Source organism: Nylanderia fulva, unplaced genomic scaffold (assembly GCF_048542155.1).
Source record: "Nylanderia fulva isolate GAGA-0341 unplaced genomic scaffold, ASM4854215v1 Scaffold37, whole genome shotgun sequence".
In the NCBI taxonomy this organism is placed as follows: Eukaryota; Metazoa; Arthropoda; class Insecta; order Hymenoptera; family Formicidae; genus Nylanderia; species Nylanderia fulva.
In genome coordinates this window covers 780,498-802,705 of record NW_028190444.1, presented here as the reverse complement: position 1 = coordinate 802,705, position 22,208 = coordinate 780,498, and the positions used below count along the sequence as shown (strand labels likewise).

Below are 22,208 nucleotides of genomic sequence, written 5' to 3'. Positions count from 1 at the left end.
TACTAATATGTACATAGTAAATTTTATATTTTATTTTGGTAAATATTAATCAGAGTGACTCTTATAAAATTCTTCCAACACCATATATTATCCCACGATTACCATGATTTTCAGGATAAATTCAAAGAAAAAATTCCCTCCGTGTATTAATTCGCTCATAAAACATGCAATGACGACAGACTGCATCGTCCTGGCCTGAAAGATCCTCAAGATTGCCGTCGAAGATTGATGTTTAAATCGTCGCCGGACAACGGACACGTTTGCAAGCGGCCACTGTATCCGAATTCGCTGTCGCTAGACGCGATGCACCTTCTACCCTACGTGGACAGCGCGAGCTGGTTGTACCTGGATCCGAATCCTGTTTTTCCCTACCGCCTACCGAGTCTGGAGTGCGACGCGTCGCTGGCGTCGTCCGAGCAGCATCATCACCATTATTATTATTATCGTCATCCCCATCGCCATCATCATCATCATCATCATCACCGTCACCAGCAGAAGAGACACCGCCGAGTACTGAGCGATCCCGGAGGATGGAACGCCGGTACTCGGCTGGACCCGACGCGACATCGCCGAGTACTTAGCAGCGCCGGCGCCGATCTTATGTGGGCGTCGATAGACGAGGCCAATGAAGACAATCCGTCGCCCGAGGAGGAGACAAGAGCGTCGACCTTCAGAAAAGTGCCATGGCACCCCAATTTGCATATGCTCAAGATCAGGAGAACGTAGCATTTATTCGTACGATCGCGAGCAAAAATTCAATCAAGTGGAAGTGTAGAACAAGATGGAAATTTTGTGATCGAGCCTTTCCTTAGTGTTTTATGTCATTTGAAATTAAATTGTTAAACAAGGTTTCTTGAAGTTTTCTGCCTGGAGCTGGAGCAGCGACCATGTTGGATTGTGACACCAGAGGTGAGAAAGCACGCACGATAAAGATTCTTAGATGCCATTTTTAAATGAAAAGATATTTTGTGAAGCACTATTTCACATTGCTTTAGCACATTTTTAAGATACCTCGGAAACTATTCTTTTCCTTTGACAATCAATCGACAACCGTAAAATGATCGTGCAAGGACTAGACCAACTGGATCTCATATTACAATCATTTTACAGCTGTTGATTAATTATAAAGGATAGTTTTTGAGGTATTTTAAGAGTGTGCGCTAAAGCCATCTGAAGTGCTACTCTTCGAAATATCTTTTGGTTTATAAAAATGGCATCTAAAAATGTTTAGCATGTATTTTTCCGCCTGTGACGTCACAATTCCAACTTGGTTTATAAATGGAAAAAAAATTTCGCATAAAATCTGAACTCATGCCGTGGATCGCATTTGTCGCTTCAATGATGACGCGATTATGCTTTTCCAACTTTTCCATGTCTGAAGCACAACGCTCTGTCTCCGAATAGTGCGATATGCCTTTCGGTTTTTTCACGTGCAATATTTCTAGATTTAAGTTCACGCTATAGTGTACAAATAATCGCTGTAAACGAGCGCCATAGACGACGACGAGCGTCTCTGTCGCGAGAGCCATCGGGTTTGCATTCGTGAGAATAATGAGCGATGCAACCTTTAATAATTAACGCAGAAAGAAAGAGAGAGTTGTAATTATTATTCGCGAATGATATATTTTTGTATATATTTATTGCAAACATATTTTATATATATATATATATATATATATATATATTTATATATGTATATATATAGATCTGACAGAGGATAACACGCAACAGAATCCTCGGTAGAACTCCGTTTATTGGAATAATCTGAAGATATAACTTTTTATGTTCCTTCAATAATCTAAGGAACAAAATCTCTTAGTAAGAATATTTTCTCTCCTCCAATTTTCTCGCTATTTTTATACATGATTTCAAATAATAGATTATATTAGTACATAATCAAGTGTTGTGTGAAATAATCGTATTTCAATCAATCAACACATTTCAGGTATATATATAAAATAATTTCGTGTAGAGTGTAGAGAGGAGATTAATATCTACTCGATGTATTAATAGTTTATGCAAAAATAACTGTGTTTAGTAAATACGCCATCAATATTTATTAATCGAATAATGTGTTATTAAACACTATCAATATTTTAAAGCTTAATTATTAATTCTTAAGATTATTTGTGTCCGCAAACCGATAACTATGTTGTCGTATTTTGATTATTAATTATGGTAGTGTAAACGAAAAAGAACTACCAACTATTATATTGTATTTTTTCGTAAGACTTCCGATGAAAGCTCGATCTGTGAAATCCCTTTTTAAAATACGATACTGATAAATGGAGTTCTACTGCCGAGCTTTCTTGTAGAATGTTAGGTCGCATTATTTGAATACCTTATAAGTACTCAACGTGACAGTTTATATCTATCTCGCATACAAAGTGGTGTTTTATTTTCGTAATCAATGCTTTATTTTATTTCAATGTATAATATAATATTATCTCTTGGACGAAAAAATCAGGGCAGTGCCGATATAGTTCCCTCATTAAATTGCGAACGATATACAGGGATATAATAGCAATAATAAATTTAATGGCTATTTCGTTAAATTTTTCATTTTGCGAACCATCACATTATGAGAGATTATTCATCACGAGTTAATTCGTAATTAACCAACTCGATAACATCAAATTAATTAGTATACACATACCTTAATGTATGGCACTGAGACATATAGATATTAAACAAGGTGAACGTTGAGAATAAAATGTCAACGACTATATGTAGCCAATTTTAGCTAAATAATTAGCTTTGTTATCGTCGATCTTTTGCGAGTCGGACAAATAACTTGACGCTATTTCGAGAGACAATACCTGCCTGAGAAGCTGTTAATAACAGAGACGATAAATGGGGGCATTAGGTAATGAAATACAACGCACACATACGACGAAATTCGTCTTCTTAGAAAACGCGCAAAGGGCGCTTTATAATGTATAACAAACTATATTGATTCAATAAAAGTTCTTTTTCGAATATATAAACATATCACTGATGTACATGCTGTTCGTATATATCTGATTTTACATATACTTATATTTTTTTGTATTTTATAGAGCGAGAGATATAAACAATAGAGCGCTTTTTTAACTCATTAAAGGCGTTCGTTTTATATTTCCCCAACGCAATTACACTTTATTATTAAGAGACTTAGCATTAAGAGACACGTGGTTTTCTAATAAATTGCAAAAAAATACAACAGAAATAAATTATTTTAAATAAAAGAAATTTAAATCGAATAATTTGCGGAATATAGTACACAATTCAAACCAAAGATTTTATCTACAGTGAAAATAATAACAAGAACAAAAATGCAGAATTAATTCAACGTTTATATAATCGATCCATTAATTATGATCAATGATATCAATATTGTCAAGATTTTTCAAATCCTTTTTTGGCGCGATTCAGCGCAACATAAAAGGAACAGCTAAATGCAAATGAGCCTTTAATGAGTCAGCTAATCAACATGCATACATTGCGAGGATAGAAATGATTAGTCGAGGCCAACGTCATCCTGCGGTGGTTTCGGAGGGTTCGGACGTCCCATCCCGGCACCAGGAAAACCGGGCATGCCACCTGGGAAGTTCATTCCGGCAGCAGCGCCACCAATACCGCCGAATTTCGAGGCCATTTTATTGATAAGACCCATTATCTTGGGATTGTTCTGATATTTCAGAACATTTGTCGGATTAGCGGAGATATCCTTGAAGGCCTCGGACACTTCCGGATCCTGCGGATACGTTCGTCAGTCAACGTTGAAATCGGTAGAAAAATAAATATATATACGGATATATGTATGTTTTTCTGTATTTTTATCCAATAACGCATAAGGTACTTTCCAATAGAGAGTACACGTGAACACGTGACTGAGTGTTCTTGACTTATTTAAAGACTCGCGCGACTTTCTCTCGTTTGACTTACTTGGAAAGATTGAAGTACGTCGGGATCTTTGAGGAATTGATAGAAATCCCCGGGAGACGGGCCGCCGGCGTCCGTCTGAGATGTTCGCGTATTTTCCTCGCGAGCTCTTGCGGCCTCTCGAGCTTTTTGTATTCTTTCCTGCCTCTCGCGCTCCAATTTTTCCTGCGCCTTTCGCTCCATCTTCCTCTTGTGCTCTTCTATCTTTCGCGCCTAGTGTACATCGAGATAGATAATATTTATCTATTTATTCAATCTCTCTATTCCCAAAATTATAAATAATTATTTGAACTCAGGGAAAAAGTCAAGAAAAAAGCTCCCTCTTCCAAAACAGTTAATACGAAACTTAAAGAATGAAAAAAAAGTTCACTTACCACATGTTAGTGTTTACAAAGTTAAATCCTACAAAGTGCACACGTATGCATGCCACAAACACAAAATAGACATAAAGATATCATGCATGCGTGCTCTAAAAATGACTATTAATAGGAGATCGATCGTGCGAAATGATGCTGTGAACTTGATGATGAATGCGCAAGGTTCGATCTAAACATAGGTATAAGTAAATGGAACATCCTGGTGATCTTTTCCGGGAAAGAGATGATTCGTGGGGCTTTAGGAAGTCGTCCAAATCTTAAATTAAAATGACGTGAAACATGCTTCTGGCCGGAGTATACATATTATGACGGTATGTAATTAAGCTTGTATCTATGTATATGTACATATAATGAGCAAGCTTATTATAGATTGCGATTCGTCTAACCGCCAATAAATGTCACTGATAATTTTATTATCCAGATAAAAGGATATGTGAAACATCAAGCTATTTTGTGACGCTCACGTCAACATATATAAATTATATTGACATATATAAATTTAATTTGCGAAACCATTTAAATATCGGAGCATATTGTTGAAAGTGTAAAAAATATTGAGAATTACTCGTGGAGAATATAACATTGCAGCAGAGTTGGAAATAACAAAGGATATTGAATTAATTTTGCAAATACGTGATAAAAGCCTGTTCAAGTATAATTAAAATTTATTAGCTGGTGAAGCGCTTTTTAAGCAAACGTGGTATGCAGAGCTTTTCTTATAGCGATTTTATTTGGATGAACTAATGCATATTAAAGACCCGTATACAAATTTACAATAGCATAAATAACTAAAACAGTAACACAATTAATACTATATAAATTATTGTTGTTATTCAACATGAATAATAGCATTAATCATTTTATACTATTTTAATTATTTATGCTATTGTAAATATGTATACGATAGCCTTTACTGTGCAACAGTGCATCTAATCGAATTCACTATTAGATTTGCACCCGAGAATTTTATACATGAGATAACATGATCAATTAAAATTGCACATAAAAAAAACTCCACGTATTTATGTCATCGAATATATAATAAAATAACAAGACAATTATATGAATGTGTGCGAAATGTCGCAGTTATTCTCTTAAGTAGGGCAAGTACTTAAATAATTATTTCGTTTAAGCACAAATTTATTATAAATATTAAATATAATTAAAAATACCGTAAAAATTTCAGTAAAAAAAAGAGGGAAAGACGAAAAGAGAGAGGGAGAGAGAGAGAAAGAGGAGGAGAGGAGAAAGAGAGGACTTTTGCACGACGGGCCACCTTATACGGGTGCGACCCGGGGTTCTAAATATAAAGGCGCCCGCGGTTCTGACGCTTCTCCACGTCTGTGCGTACGTCTGTATTTTGCGGCGAATCTCGTCCTATGCTATGCTTCGCTTAGTCGGACTCGCCGACGAAGCGGCGAAATTCTCCTCCTCGTAATAAATGAATTTTTCAAGATATGAGATATTTTGGTATCTCGGAAATTTTACATTATTTTTCGATCTTAATCCTTCGAGAAAATCAATTATTAATACAAGTCGTAATTTCATATTCCCAAAACGAGAATGAAGCAAAGACACGTGAGACGTGAGAAATAAACATTCTCACTTCAGAAATGAAATCGGAAAAATGCAAAAAACGAATTTCACACGGAGAGAGAGATTCTTTTTTTTTAGAAGTTATCCTGAAAATCCTGGTAATCGTGAGATAACATGGTATAAGGAAGAATTTGATAAGAGTTTCTCTATGATTAATATTTATCACAATAAGAATATGAAATATGTTCGATTAATTTTACTATGTACATATTAATATTTTATATTGTGATAAATATTAATTAGAGAAACTCTTATAATAAATTCTTCCAACACCATTATGATATTTTCAGGATAAATTCCAACAGAAAATTCTTTCTGTTAGAAATATGCAAGTTTCTTCTTAATTTTTCTGAAAATGTGTACTCAATTTTATTTCCTCATCAACATCGACGCTAGGTGAATGCGGCTTTAACGTTCCAACGCGCGCTTTCTCGCGAACAACACTGTTTAGCAGACGATTGAAAGCGCGACGGTAGAAAATAGACTATATGACATGCTTTCATTATTAATATAAAAAGGAAAAAAAAATAAGTAGATAAATAAGTAGGTGACGGCAGAAGTTGCGCGCAACGCGAGGGTGAGATTAGGGCGAGATGACGTTCGAATGCAACTCGCTAGGCGCGACGTGCAGGATCATCGAATGATCCATTCACGATTTATGTCGGCTATCTTTCTACCTGGCTCCTGGTCCAGATAGAACCCTCGATGAGCGCCGGGACTACCGAGGGATATTTTTAAATGCGCGACGATATAGCCCGAAATTTCGAGCCGCGCGACTATCAGTAAAGGAAAGATGTTGTAGTACTTGAAGAGAGTCATTGTTAGAATTATCAAGTTGCGAAGTATATACTTCAAGTTGTTAGAAGGTAAAAAAAGCGTTTAGCATTATTTCCACAAATAATTAAATTTAAATAAAATTTAGATAATTAATAAACATTAGTATTAATTAATAATGAAAATCTTCAGAAATAAATATTTGATTAACTAATATTATCAAGTTATAATATAGCAAGTAATATTAATATTATATAATAATAAATATAACAAAATGTTGAATATTCAGAAATTAATTGATATTATATTTTGTCTGAAACAGCAAATAAATCTAAAATTTCAAAGATGCATTGAGATACAAAAATGAGCGGAAAGCACATATCCCCTCTTCTCGAAACGATCGTGTAATTGATAGGCGACGAGGATTGGGCAGCGAATCCCGATTTTAGCAGAAATCGCGAGCTCGCAACCTAAATGTTACATCGAAACTATTTCGATCGCGACCTTGATCTACGTCGCGCCTCCGTAATCATCGTAAAAATAAAAGCTGCCCATTCTAAACTCCTCCACTTCCTCTCCCGTTCCCTTAACATTACGCGCTTTCCTATACGTCACAACCAGGTGGAGGAGATTTCGAGGAAATAGGCGATATCGAGATTCGTCATCGAGGGTTCTGGGTCATCGAATTGATACATCGTCGCACCGGTGCTCGGAGCCAAATTATCTAATAAACGTCGATCGCAGCCTCGTAGAATGGATAAACAGTTCCTCTCGCAGTCGTGATACTCTAAAATAGTGACGTGCTCGATAGCACTGCTCTGCACCAAGTTTTTCACACCATCTCGGCCGATGACCGCGAGGTGATCCTCGTGACAGTGGAGAAAAAAATCGGCGCCGATCGTCCGTCATCCGTCGGGGCAAGAAGAGGCCGAAGAAGAGGCAGAAGAAGCGATAGAAAAAGAGAGGGGCGTCTTCGGGGTTTGGCGGCAGTGACAATGCCAGTATCTCGCGGGCTAGTTGGAGCCGAGGGCGACGACGAGATCGAGAAGTGAGAGAGGACGAGCTCTGTGTGCCAGCCCTGGCCCCGGTCGATCGCGTAGTGTCTAGTGCGACGAGATGACGGGCGCGCGGATGAGACCCGCGCTCGTCGTGGGTCTGCTCCTGGCCATCCTAGCTGTCGCCTTGCAAGGTCAGTAAAATCGCACCCGAATAGGTCCCAGGATCTAGAATAGGATGGAAGATGAGTTATATTGCTCAAGTTATATCGGTTGATAGAATGTCAACTAAACCCTTCAATCCGCTTCTCATCAGCTCGGTTAGTTGTTCTTACTTGGAAAACCTGCTTTCAATACAAGATATACAGTTATGTGCACAATAATGGCACCGGTTGAAAAAATGAGGAGAATTTCCTCCACCATGTTTGACTGTCTGCAATTAAATTCTGACTTTTGTGGTCCTCGAATGAATACCAGGAAATCCTTTAAGGACGGAAATACACAAATTTCCTTGGTGCTATTATTTTGCACACAACTGTGCTTGTTGGATTTTCGTAACTTGAATTAGATTTCGAACTTCTCTCGGGGTCCATTCAAAGATGAATTGGAAATGTTGAATCGAGAGAAAAGTGATGTTGCTTCGAGAAATGTGCAAATTTAACACGAATCGTTGACGACAATGAGATTGAGACGTTGACGAAAGCTGTGACGATTGACTGACGAAGGTCAATGTTACGTAAAATTGCAGGTACACGTCATAGATTCCTACAGTAGTCTTCTCATCTCTATAGATGCGCTAATGCTTCACCATCATTTCGGCTGGAAATCTACTAACAACTGATTTTGCCAATTTCTTGAAGTTTTACTGGACAAATAGCATAATTTCGTCTCTTTTTAGATAAGTTCTAAAATAAGAGATGAAGATATACTACCTGTTGGGTAAAACTTACCGAGAAGTTGGAACAACCAGCCCTAAGAATAACTAATGATCTACCACTAGAATCACTGATAATTCTAATTATTATATAATTCAATATTTTTATTTTGTCCAAAAAATAAAATTATGCTCACGTGTATTCTCCGAGTTTATTAATTTATTATTTGATCAAATGACTTAAATAAAATCCATTAAATACAATACAGACATTTTAATTAATTTTTATAATTCTTAATAATGCTATTGCCAATTAAAATCAATTGACGAATTACTGCATATCGCTAAATAAATTTTAAATATATCCTCCTACTTCATAATAAAGATATTTCCTGTTTCGAGATTTAAATCGCTGATAGCTAAAGAAGCATTCGACGTGTCGTTTCAAAGTTTAAATAAAATGTTGATTCAAGGATTTGTTATTTTGGGAATCGATGGGAGTTGGCTGTCATCAAGCTGCACGATAATTACATAAGAAACCGCATAAATCCGTGCCAGCCTTGTTCTAAGCCCCGAGAAACGCGAATTGTTCTAATTATGACCCGAAAATTCCATTTCCCCTCGGTTTTCCTCCGATCGAATAATAAATTATACATGAAAATATAAATTCAATTCGCTTTTCTCGGAAATCAATCAAAAGCTCGCTTTCCAAGTAAAGTCACGCTCGATAACCGATTATAAATTTCTATAAAGAAACGCACGTGCTTGAAGATTTTATTTTATAAAAATGAATCGATAAACGGGCATAGAGGAAAAGAGTTGTCCACGTTGAATCTTAAGTTCGAATTTTTTTTTTTTTTTTACGACGATGATAATCGCAAAAATTCCCTACAACTAACCAAGTACTGCGAAAAGCTATACATATCATAGACTATGGAACAAGACTCGCGGAGGTTCTATCTTTATCCGGCGCAGCTGTGCTTGCCAAACGACAGCTGCCTGCTTGCGTCTCCTCCTATCACTCGTAACTCAAAATTTGCTCGTATAATCGCGTTACCTCGTAAAACGACAGGAAACACAAGTCTGAGAAGACGAAGAAATGTAATAGTATACAATTTTCGATATACGCTCGATGATGGCTCGATCTTCAAAGACAGCGTACGATCATTCACATTTGTCTCTCTGCGCTTTTAAATCACGTATTAAATATACATTTTATCGTATACACGCTGAAAAAATATTAAATTAGTAAATATATCTATTTCAATACTGCCTTATAAATTATTTATTTGAAACAAACATTTATTTGTTTTGAAATAGATTTTCTTTTATCAGATAAATGTTTTTCCACGTTAAATCAATATTATTAGTTTCAAATAAATGATTTATAAGACAGCATTCAGCATTGAAATAAATATTTATTCGAATTCAATAAATTTTTTATCGGTGTATTATTCGTACGAGATACTACGGTATGTGAAAGAGAAAAGATTATTTTTATAAATAAAATAAATAGAGGAAGAAAAGCGCAGTTTAACGATGTAATATCAGAGAAGGCTAAATGGACTCGTGCCGATTAAAAGCAAGAAGCTATTTCCTTTCTCGGAAAAGCTAAAAGATAGAAATGGAGCTTTGTGCCAGAAATTACCGTACATGATATAACAATGAGATATAGCGAGACTACCGCACGAAATGGAACTTTTCGTGTTTACGATGATCACGTGAGCTCATAAACTACAATGATTCTCTCGTATCTATCTGACGTTTAAGTAACCACCGGCGACATTCAAGCTTGAACAACGATCGAACTGGCAAGATGTCTTTTTCGATTTTATTTCAATTTCCCTTATCATTTTCACAGTATCTACCTCGTCGAATTATGTCATAACTAGAAAGAGAGAGTTTAATTGCCTTTTAAAATGCCCTCTTTTCTACTCAAGAAGTTATAATCAAAATACACTACTTCAATATTTATTTAAATTTTCCTCTTTGCACTTTTCCTTTAAGAAATATAAAATGATAAAAATTCATTTGAGCCAAATGTGAATAATGTATAATATTAATCGTTGACAATTAATAAATTTCGACCGACAGAAATGGCTGGTCCTATCAATTCATAGCTTTTCCTCGCAGGAAGAGACGATAAAAATACTATTCGCTCGCCTAATATATAAATATTTTCGAGTGTTGCTCGACTCAAAGCCGCCTACCCGCCGCTAAACTTAGAAGCCGGCCACGTCCCAGGTACCGCCTAGAAAGATGATATCGACATTTTCTTCGGTAGAAATTCCGCCGTCTTCGCGTTTCACAGCTGCATTTATGCGGTTATTAAATTAGGTCTCGTCACGAGCAAACTGCTATCAATATCGTACATATACGACTTGAGAAAAAATTGAGTTAAGACTTTCTCGTAAACATATTCTAAGGAAAGAGATAAGTGGGAATACAAACTAACTACTCGAACAACAGTAGTCAAAATATTGCATTATGTGTTAATGGAATCAAATATATAATATCTATTTCACAAATATATCTCAATTTTATAATTGCATATATTTTTCTATTTTATTAATCATGTACACATTAAGAGTATATTGTTTTTAAAGTTACAGAAAAATTTTAAGATTGGAGCAATTACAAATCTTCTAAATATATAAATATTCTACATATTATTTTTAATTCGATAATCTCTTTGTAAAACATTAAATTCATAATAATAATATAAATTCTGCGAGAAAGTTCTGTTATTGAAAATCGATTTTTACACAGAGAGAATTTTCTCTCAATATTTATTCTGAAAATCCTGATAATCATGAGACAATATGCTACTGGAAGAATTTTATGTTTCTTTGATTATTTATCACAATAAAAAATATTAATAATTATAAGATATAAAAAATATGTTCAATTAATTTTACCATGTCCATAGTACATATTAAATTATGATAAATATTAATCAGAGAAACTCTTATAAAATTCTTCCAATACCATATTGCAATCCCACGATCACCATGATTTTCAAGACTAATTCTAAAAGAAAATTTTCTCCGTGTACTATTTGCATTCTCAGCCAAACTCGAAATCTTAACTGGATCGCTTATAGAAAGAGAGAGAGAAAAGGGAGATATCCATAAATTAAAATAATATAGCATCCTATATTTTTTTTAAATATCCTGTAATAGCTTGCAAACACAGAAGTTTCATCGGATGACAAGCTCCTGAACACCTGTCATCGCGCGCGAGCACGCGCACGGCCCGCATCGCCGGGAGTGCATAATGACTTTGACAGATTATTGCGTCACATGGGTCAGATATTTCGGGTTGGTGGTCGCGTGGCGTTAAACTCATCCGTCGCCGAAGTTCCGCGCGCAATCGGTTATCTAATACCGCGCGCGATTTCCTTTTGGCACGCGCGCGTTTTAACGCGCGCAACGAGAATTCTCTCGCGCTTGAAAATTTCTGGCAGCCAGGCACACTCGACGAAACGCGAACAATGTAAATATCTCGGTGTATGCGAAACTTCTCGAAGCATCGTGGCTAGATTTGTTATCCGATATCGCGGTTTAATCAGACGTGATAAATTGGACGAGACTCGAAGTTCGATTATATCGATATAATCGAACTTCGAGAGTTAATTAGTTGAACCAACATGTGTATTTAAATCCAACAACATGACACGTAGATTGATAAATAATGTATAGATAAAACTTGCCTTGTGTCCTACATAAAAATATTTGGAAAATTTGTTCTTTGAAAATCTGATAAAATATAGAAATTAAAAGTTGAACACATTTTATGAAAATTTTTACAATAAATATTAAAAACATCTGTTTCTTTCGAGTGACTAATTTTTCATTATTTGGCTCCCTCTTCCTCTTTCTCTTTGATAAGACATAAAATACTCAAAATATAAGGTGTAGATTTGTTTTAAAGTCTTGAGAAAAATGTTAAATGTTGAAACAACATTTCAGGAGTGCAAAGCGAAGACGAGCTAGAACGGATACCATCCGAGGATCTATGTCGACCATACATCGAGAAGGCGCTCAAAGACATCGGCACAGGTAATACTAGATGATGGCGAATATTCAGCTGGAACACAGCGATTTCTAGAATATTTTGTTTGAAGGATCTTTAGAACAGACCAGTGCAGAGGTCGAAACCGAGGTTGACCAAGAGAGCCATGAAGCAACACCTGCGAGCGAAGAAGTAAGATCTTCCAAATACTTTATAGCGAAATTCAACTTAGATTCAAAAATTAACTTGATCTCGAACAAATTATTCATTATTTTTTTAAATTTAAAAAAAAAACCGCAAACATTCTCTTTTATGTCAAATAAATATTTGTTTAATTTTTAAATGCAACCCTTAATACATATATATGTAAGAACACACTATATAATTTTTCACACCAAAAAAATATTTGCAATGTATAGAGTGCTTGAAAAATAAATATGAACATTATTATCAGAGATCTATTTACTTAGACTCCTGGTGAGACAGCAGACGACTCGAAAGAAGAGGATGAGGTCAAGAACGAGGAAGGATCGGTAGAGGAAGCTGCTGAAGCCGCTGCCGAGGAGAGCAAGGAAGAAGAAGCCGATGCTACCGAAGAAAAAACGGAAGGAGAATCCGAACAAGAAAAAGATGAACAAAGTGAGGAAGCTGCATCTGTCGAGAGTGTCGAAGTTAGCACTGCTCAAGAAGGTAAAAATAATAGCATTAATAATTTAAATTGTTGGCTCTTTTCTATTCAAATACAGATATAATTAAAGTATGAAACAAAGCATTAAAAAAATATTCGTACAGGAGAAGTAGAAGAAACAGAAGCGGCGTCCGCCGAGGCAACTGAAAGTGATGGAGAGGCTGATTCTTCCGAAAAGGTGACCACTGAAAGCGAAGAGAAAACCGAAGAAGATGAGAAGCCCGACGAAGAGAAATCTGACGAAGAAACAAAAGTAGAAGACGAAAAATCCGAAGAGGAGAAAGTAGATGACGAAGCGAAATCCGAGGAAGAAAAAACCGAAACCGAAGAAGAAACTGAAGAATCGAAAGCTGAAGACGAGGAAAAAGGAGACTCCAAAGAAGCCACGGAAGAAGTAGTCGAGTCAGAAGAAGAGACGGAAGCTCAGCAAACGTCTGCGGAAGCTAGCGTTGAAAAAGAGGCCGAAGAAACAGAGGAAGAAGCTGATAGCAAAGCTGAAGAAACCGCCGAATCGACTGAAGAGCAGACGGTGAGTGGTGAAGATGAGAAAGGCGAGGAAGAAGCGCAGAGTGAAAGCGCCGAAACTCAGGATGAAGAAAAAGAAAAGGATAGTGCAGAAGATTCTAAAGCAGCAGCAGACTCTAAAGAGGAAGTAGAAGAAGAAACGAAATCAGAAGAAGAAACAAAATCAGAAGAAGAAACGAAATCAGAAGAAGAGACGAAAACAGAAGAAGAAACAAAATCAGAAGAAGAAGCGGAGGCAAAATCTGCTGAAGAAGAAGAAGAGAAAAGATCTGTGGAAGAGGAAGTAAAATCTGAAGAAGAGGCGAAATCTGCAGAAGAAGCTTCTGCGGAAGAAAAAGAAGAAGCAAAATCTGAGGAGGTAGAAGCAAAATGCGCGGAAGGTGAATGTAAGGAAGAAAAATCAGCAGAAGAAGAGGGAAAATCGGAAGAGCAAGAGACAAAATCCGAGGGAGAAGAGACTGAAGATGTAAAAATACGTGGCAAACGAGAAGTTAGCGAGGAAGGAGGAGATGAATCTACGGAGGAAGGTAAAAGATACTCTATACTTAATTTTCAAATTTTAGATTATTTTTCCTTTTAATTTTATCTTATATATTTATAATTATATATAATATTTCATAAATTATTGTATAGGTAACACAAAATAATTTATATAATTATTTATGATAAACGTTATATTATCTCAGTTGCTAGCGAAGAGGAGCAAGAACCCACTCCAGAAGAAGATTTAATTCAAGAAATCGAAATCCCGGAAAATCTTCGACCGAGAGATCACATCAATCAATTGCTAAAACTGGATGAGGAAAATGCGAGGAGAGAACAAGCTATCCAAAGAGAGGCCGATATCGTCCTCAGAGATCTGAAGAGACTCTATGATAACGCTATACAGCCGTTGGAAACCATGTATAAATACAGAGATTTGAGTAACAGGCATTTCGGAGGTGAGCAATTTACACGCGATATTAAATTTAATAATAATTTTAATCAATGACTGCTTTGAATATTATAAAGTAAAATTAATAATAATTAAAATAATTAATAATTAATTAATAAATTTGAAAATAATTAAACTACTAACATATACATCATAATAAAATTTAAATAACATTTAAAAAATTTAATTAAAAATATTATAAATAATTAATAAAATAAAATTCAATATATATAATCAATACCAATTGATCATGACATGTCAAGGTATAATTAACGAAACTATTTTCGTTCTATAATCACAACAGAAAATAGAGTATGTAATTTTCTCCATGGACAACAATCTTTTCAATATGTGTTTTGCAATAATTGATTATATTATTCTATTTCGTCAGATCCCGAAATATTTTCAAAGCCACTAGTGCTCTTCATGGGTCCGTGGAGCGGCGGAAAATCATCCATCATCAATTATTTGCTCGACATTGAGTACAATCCGATGTCCCTAAGGACAGGTACGTAATTAAGGGAAAAAAAGACAACCTTTTCCTTTTGTACCTCTTTTTTGGCTTTTGTGGCTTGCAATGTAGTCAGGTAGACATAACGGTAGAAGGCGTGCTAGGAGCATGAATATATAGATAGTGTTTAGGTGGTTTGAGAGAGTGCTTAGAAGAGCATTGCAAATGGCCAAATGGAAAAAATGACACAGGAGCCGAGCCATCACCGGCGTACTTCAACATAATAATGCACGGCGAGGAGGAAGAGGTTCTTGACGGCACTCAACTGGCCGCAGATTGGACCTTCTCGGGGTTGCAGAAATTTGGCCAGGGTCTATTGGATCGTCTCAGGGGCTTGCGACTTAACAATAAGTTACTAGAAAAGGTGAGTGATAAACAATTATCTTATGCAATTATCTTATTCATCTATTATGAAAATAGATACAATAGACCATGTTTCTTTAATAAAAATTGAGTTTAGAGTTTCATTTAGAACAATTCTTTCAAATATTCAATATAATTTATAATTTAGTAATTAAATTAAATTTTGAATGCAAAATAAAATTTATTTAAAAGCATCTTGGTTTTTTATTTTGATGTTTTAAAATTCTTTCGAACTTTAGATAGAAAAGATGAAAAAAACATTATAATCACATAATATTACTGCACTGAAAAAAATTATTAAATTAATAAATATTTATTTCAATATTGTCTTATAAATCATTTATTTGAAACAAATAAATATTTGTTTCGGGGAAAAGATTTTTTTATATTAAATAAGAATCAAATCAATATTATTAATTTCAAATAAATAATTTATAAGGCAATATTGAAATAAGTATTTATTCGAATTCAATACATTTTTTTCAGTGTGAAAACAATCTATGTGACATAACTATATGTTATTACGAGATTATGAGATCTCGCATTTAAAAAGTCTACTTTAAATAGCCAATAATTCGTGATAAAATTCAAGACAAAAATCTATTTATAATTTTATGTGTACACATTATTTTTTAAATGTATTATACGATATGTAAAATTATAAGTAAAATTTTATCTCGAATTTTATCACGAATTATAAATCGTCCCAAGTGAGGCTTTAAGTATGTGCTATAACTATGTTATAGGTAAACATCGTCGAGATACCGGGTATCTTAGAGATTCGCAAACAAGTTCAACGTTTATTCCCTTTTAACGACGCATGCCAATGGTTCATCGATCGAGCGGATATAATATTTTTGGTTTACGATCCCGCGAAATTGGATGTCGGGCCCGAAACCGAGGCGATTCTTGATCAGTTAAAGGGGAGAGAATATCAGGTAAGTTAATCAGATAAAACAAATCCGTTAGTATTCTCTTTGAAAAAAAAATTTGTTTCAAAACTCATCTAATAAATAATGAACGTATAACTTTTTCAAACGCAGACCCGCATTATTCTCAATAAAGCCGATCAGGTGAAGCCCGAGGAACTTATGAGGGTGCAAGGCGCTCTAATCTGGAATATATCGCCGCTGATGTCGAGTGCGGAACCACCGATAATGTACTCCACGTCGTTATGGTCCATACCTTACGAGGCTGGTGCACCCACCAGATTGTTGTACGCTCAAGAACGCGCATTCCTTCGCGATCTACGTTCCGCGATAAATAAGAGGGTCGAACACAAAATAGCGAGCGCCAGACGATTCGCCGTAAGTTTAATCCAATTTTTTCAAAGCGACAAATGGTCGAGCTTTCTTCACAAATTTCGAGCGAATAATTAAACAATATAAATGCACAGAGAGAATATTCTCTTAAATCGTGGGACCATATGGTATTGAAAGAATTTTATAAGAATTTCTCTGATTAATATTTACCAGAATAAAAAATATTAATATCTACTACAATAAGATATAATAAAATTTATTATGTACATACACATATTAATATTTTTTATTGTGATAAATATTAATCAGAGAAACTCTTATAAGATTCTTCCAATATCATAATTACCATGATTTTCAGGGTAAATTCTAACAGAAAATTCCCTCCATCTAAATCGATAAAAATTAATCACTTGGACTTTATATAAAAAAATAAATAAAAACTAAAAAATAATAAAACTATGCTTGAATAAAAATCGACTGGATTCGTCATCTATTTTAGGTTCGAGTGCGCAACCACGCGAAGATGGTGGACTGCTACCTGACGACATACTACAACCACAAGACGTTTTTCGGCAACAAGCGAGACATCAGCGACAAGATTATCGAAAATCCACAGGACTATCATATCTACGAGGGTCTCAGCACTCTGACCAACATATCGCGTTATGATCTACCCGATCCGGACGTCTATCGCGACTTTTTCCGGCTGAATGCGCTCTACGACTTCCCGCTGCTGAGCTCAACCTGCACGTATTTCCGCGGCTGTCCGATCAACAGGCTCGATGTGTCAATCGCTTATGATCTACCTGAACTGGTAGGCAAGTACAAGAAGTCGGTAGAAACCTTCTTGCATGAAAGCGAGGGCAACAGTCCACCGAGTTGAGTGCGAGTCCGCATTCTGGAAAAGAGTTCTTGATACCATGTGAAGTATGGACACGTTAAACTCCGCTACACCGAAAGAAGAAATTAGCAGCTTGCAGCCTTGGCGATGCAAAAATCAAGGATCCTCGATGATGGCGAACTGGGATGAAGAACGCAGTTTGACACTTGAAATGGTACCGAGGACTCTCTTCCTGAAACTCAAGCAGCTGGATCGCACTACCCTCGCGTATCGTATTCGAGGTGCTCCGATGACAAAAAGTCGGTTCATGAAAAAAAACCGTCAGTCACGAGAGGAAGAATGAGAAAGAAAAAAAAAGAGAGAGAAAACGGACAGGAGCAGCATGATAAAGTATCATCGCGCGTCTCTAGATCCAAATTAGCCTCGTCTCTCTCGACAGAGGAAAGTGTGAGCAAAATATGAAGTGTGATATCACGGATTCGGTACACCTTCTCAAGAGCAAGTGTGTTGTTGCTTGTGTCTGGTAAAACAATGCGAGTGTTACCATTCCGATCCAAAAGCGGACAGTGAGAGTTCCCTACGAATATATACATAATATGTGTTCAGATATCGGTTCCTCTCTGTGAAAAATTTCTAGACTTTGGTGCAACGGGTGATCTGCGTCTTGCTTTTTTAAGTACTCGATAAGGTTCGTGTAAATCTCTCAGAGATCTGTCAATTTATTTAATTTTAAATTTCAGAATCTCTAATTTAGAAGATCGATTCCCCCGTTTAATTTTCTTTTCTTTTTTTCAAGAAATTTCACAATTCGACATTTATCTAATTTTAATTTCAAACAAGATTGAAATATTTAAAATTAACTTTACAGAATAAAAAAATTAAAATTTTATTCTCTCGATGTCAAGAGATTAATTTTCTCGAGCTCTTAAAAAAGATTCAATTACTGTTGCACACCTAGTCCTTAAATTCGTTTGCTTTGCGACGAATCGATGCCTGCTGATAGCTTTTATCTCGGAAGACAGACTTTCCAAAATGGACATAATATTGAATAATTACAACGGTTTCGTCCACCAAATACCTCCGTATCGAGGATATATTAAACTAATCGTGTCGAAATATTTCCATTGCGAAAGAGATAAAGTGATCTCTTCTTGAGGCTTTTGTGGAATACCTTGTATAAGTTGATTTGTGTTCTTATTAAAAAAAATGTGTAATTAAATAATTTAAGATATACTGATCTCTCACCCGTTGCTCGGTTAACGTGTGAGACGAATCGTGTGTGAAGAAGAGGGGGAGGTGCTTTCCTGATTAAAAACTTCAACTTTCTTCTCGAGTTCGCGTTGGAAATTATGTTTCCTATACTTTAGAAAGAGACACTGAGTCCTTTTAAATAATTATACTGTAGATATTTAAACTTATGGCTTTTCAAATTCTTATATCCTTATTATTTAGTTGTAGACTGACAAATTTTTAAATATATGTTTAATTTTTTAGATCCTAAAAAATTTAAATTTCAATCTATTTAAGCTCTTCTACTGAAGTAACTGACTTAATGGCTTTTAAATTGATGGCTTAATTCGATCCTTAAATTCTACATTGATTCTAGGATTGAAATTCTTTTAAATCTTTAGAATGTCTTTCTACTTTATATACTATTGTATTTCATTAATTTTAGATAAACTTCAATTTAATTGGATCACATTAATATTTATAATCATAATTAAAGAATCTGAAAGCAAATATAATGTAATGCGTTTTCAGCCTGTTATATTTTTCAGCGAAAGCGCGAACACATTAGAGATGGAAGTGAATTCTAAATCGCGAATAACAGAGCAAGCTTTATGATTTACATCATTTAAAATAATATAACTATAAATCATATAAAAATGCGCAATTCATGCAGCATCAAAATATGTATACTATTGACATCATTGTTATTACCATTGTTGTTGCTGTCATCATATTGTTATTCTACATTTATATATAGTAAATTTAATATTGTTATAAAGATATGTGTTATATCAAAGCATCTATTTCTTTAGTTAGAGTAAGATTTAATATATCGACACGTACAGTGTACCTAAGCTAAGTAGATATAAATTATAAGAAATTTATTATATATTTATTATATATCTCTAGGCAAAATGTGTACGTTTCAAATAAGAATGTGTGTAATAGTTGCTGGTTGTCTATGTATGCGACATTATTTCGCACCCAAATACACAATCGATTACTCATTTATATAAGTCATTAAATAAATACATATATCAATTAGTGCGTTTAATAAAACCAACAAAATATGTATGAGAACTCTCGCATAAATATCTTGCGAAAAGATCTTTCTCAATGTGCTAAGTAATAGTTATATATTTATGAATTAAAATTAAATTATATCAGATGCCCATTTTTTGTTTAGAGCATTAAAACATAGTCTTTTCTATGTAAAAATTAATCAAAAATATTATTGCTCTTGATAATTATCTCTAAAATTTATAGAGATATTTTCAAAGTATTTGATAAAATTTATAATTTGATGACACTGTTTGAAGAGTCAAAATATCCATCGCTCAATGAATATTTTATATTCAGAGATGGTACGTGTCGTAGAATGTGAATGTTGCGTTTTACATATACAAAGCAAGATGCATTTCTCATGCAAAATGCAATCTTTCATGCAAAACTAAAAGTCACTTACATTCGGCGTAGTATCGCGCAGCCACAAGTCCGCTTGCTCATCAAAATCAAGTTTGCAGGCTAATCTCAGGTCGTTCGCCGCTTCCTCGAATTTTCCAAGAAGATGATAGGCCCGTCCTCTGAATTTGTGAGCCGCCGCACTGTCCGGGTTTAATTCTATAGCACGATCGCAATCACGAATGCAGGCATTCGGCTTGTTCATTAGCAGAAAGATTTGACCTCGTTTAGCGTACAATAAAGCTGCCTGTGGATTCAATACGATAGCTTCTGTGTAAAGTTGTACAGCTTTCTCATAGTCTTTTTCCATAAATGCAGAGACTGCTTGAGATCTTATTGCCTGTGATTCCGTACATTGCTCCTCTGTGGGTTGCAATAGTAGATCTCCCATTTTTTGAGGAGCATCTTCATCTGGTTCTATAATAAAAAATATTGTTACGTTATATATTTTTATCAGAATGAGTAAAAAATGTAAACAGTCGAAATAGAAAAATATACAAACCAATTACACCAGTCATATCCAGCTCCACGTCACTCTCCTCGCTCTCAGATTCAGGTTCAGGTTCAGATTCAACCTGCGGTTCTGCAGGCTCGCTTCTAAATTCATTATTGGTATCTGACGCAGGACTGGCTTTAGCTTGTGGTATCTTGCCACCGTAATGCTCTATGAGCTCCTTGATGGAGGAGAACTTTGGATCGTGCAAAAGGGACGAATTGTTTATGCATTCTCGAACTAACGTTTTCAACTGGTTATTAAATAGTTCCGTAAGCAGGTGCTCCATGTTGTCTGTAAACAAATATTCAGATGTGTTAAAATACAATTTTAAATATACATTTAATCGAAAAAACTGGCAAACCATGAATTTCGCAATAATATAATCTATATGTCGTGACGCAAAAAACCAAAACACATATATTTTCACACATTTAAAAACATATATCGACCGTATTCTAATTTGAAGGACACGCGATCTAAACAGTGTAGTCCTTGGAGATGATAATTACGAATTTCGGAGTAAATCTAAGACAAACTTACCGGTGAAAGTGATCGAACTTTTTGCAACGATCGACGCAGTTTTATCTGAAGACTATCTCGTAAAATATCTGCGTTATTTACGTTTCGACGCCGGGTCACACTTTATCGAGACACAACACAACAAATTGCGTAAGTACAATTTCACGATCTCATTCGGCGCCGGAAGTGGAAGTGAATCAACGACATCTAGCGTGCTCCGATTCGCCGCGATGGAGGATTGGTCGAGGAAATATATTTTCCTTCAAAACAGTGTATTGCGCGCAATTTCAATGCGTACGTTCCACTTGACATTAGCAACGATCTCATTCTCGTTCCTCATCGAAAGTTAAATAAAGAGAGACGAAACTCGTGGGCGTGTATGAACAAGTGGAACGTTCCTGCGATTCTGATTGGTCGGCAACTTCAGACGGCTTCGAGATTATTCGAATGCACAAAATTAAACGTCGATCCGTGGCATACAAAAAAAAAGACGTATAAACGGTAAGTAAATCGACATTTTTATTCCTCTACTACTTCTTTGCCTCCCAATCGATCCAAAAATCATTAAATTTACGATCGATCGATTTGCTTGCCATTTACTACACTCTCGCCACATTCTTGCAAAAATAAATAACTTACGAGCAAAAAACTTGACAGCCTTCGAAGAATAGGAACCAGCTGTAATTCCTGCTGACCGAATTCGTCGAATATAACGAGAAGGGACCCGGAACGCCGCGCGATCGAGAGTGGACTAGAGAGACTCGAGGCCACGCGGCAGCGACGTGAAGTGAGTCGCGCGCGGGCGCGGCTCGGCGCGCATGCGC

General features: G+C 35.6%; 3 protein-coding genes across 6 annotated transcripts in view; 2 read left to right on the top strand and 1 right to left on the bottom strand.

Moving 5' to 3' along the window:
- The window catches only part of LOC114943399 (proton channel OtopLc), a 28,356-nt gene extending 28,117 nt beyond the window's left edge, over positions 1 to 239 (top strand). The window contains exon 9 of the mRNA XM_029319003.2: positions 180 to 239. The gene's annotated coding sequence lies outside the window, so the exon portion shown is untranslated. The remainder of the gene's footprint in view (positions 1 to 179) is intronic.
- A 1,794-nt stretch (positions 240 to 2,033) lies between these two features.
- On the bottom strand, positions 2,034 to 22,145 carry LOC114943448 (putative protein FAM10A4). 2 transcript variants are annotated; one of them, XM_029319090.2, is made up of 5 exons: positions 22,024 to 22,145; positions 20,872 to 21,156; positions 20,374 to 20,786; positions 3,928 to 4,137; positions 2,034 to 3,736 (listed from the first exon to the last, which is right to left on the bottom strand). In XM_029319090.2, the coding sequence occupies exons 2-5, from the start codon at positions 21,149 to 21,151 to the stop codon at positions 3,500 to 3,502; spliced, it is 1,140 nt and encodes a 379-aa protein (XP_029174923.1). In that variant the 5' UTR covers positions 21,152 to 21,156; positions 22,024 to 22,145; the 3' UTR covers positions 2,034 to 3,499. The 2 variants fall into 2 exon arrangements, with proteins under 2 accessions (XP_029174923.1, XP_029174922.1); XM_029319089.1 differs by lacking the exon at positions 22,024 to 22,145 and adding an exon at positions 21,406 to 21,705.
- LOC114943447 (uncharacterized) lies at positions 7,690 to 19,011 on the top strand. 3 transcript variants are annotated; one of them, XM_085485491.1, is made up of 11 exons: positions 7,690 to 7,860; positions 12,512 to 12,601; positions 12,676 to 12,746; positions 13,025 to 13,244; positions 13,347 to 14,294; positions 14,454 to 14,708; positions 15,093 to 15,209; positions 15,344 to 15,576; positions 16,322 to 16,513; positions 16,619 to 16,882; positions 17,337 to 19,011. In XM_085485491.1, exons 1-11 carry the CDS (start codon positions 7,788 to 7,790, stop codon positions 17,718 to 17,720), a joined length of 2,847 nt encoding a protein of 948 aa, XP_085341617.1. In that variant the 5' UTR covers positions 7,690 to 7,787; the 3' UTR covers positions 17,721 to 19,011. The 3 variants fall into 3 exon arrangements, with proteins under 3 accessions (XP_085341617.1, XP_029174921.2, XP_085341616.1); XM_029319088.2 differs by having other exon boundaries at positions 7,691 to 7,860; positions 12,667 to 12,746; positions 15,404 to 15,576; XM_085485490.1 differs by having other exon boundaries at positions 7,691 to 7,860; positions 12,667 to 12,746.
- Positions 22,146 to 22,208: the final 63 nt, after the last annotated feature.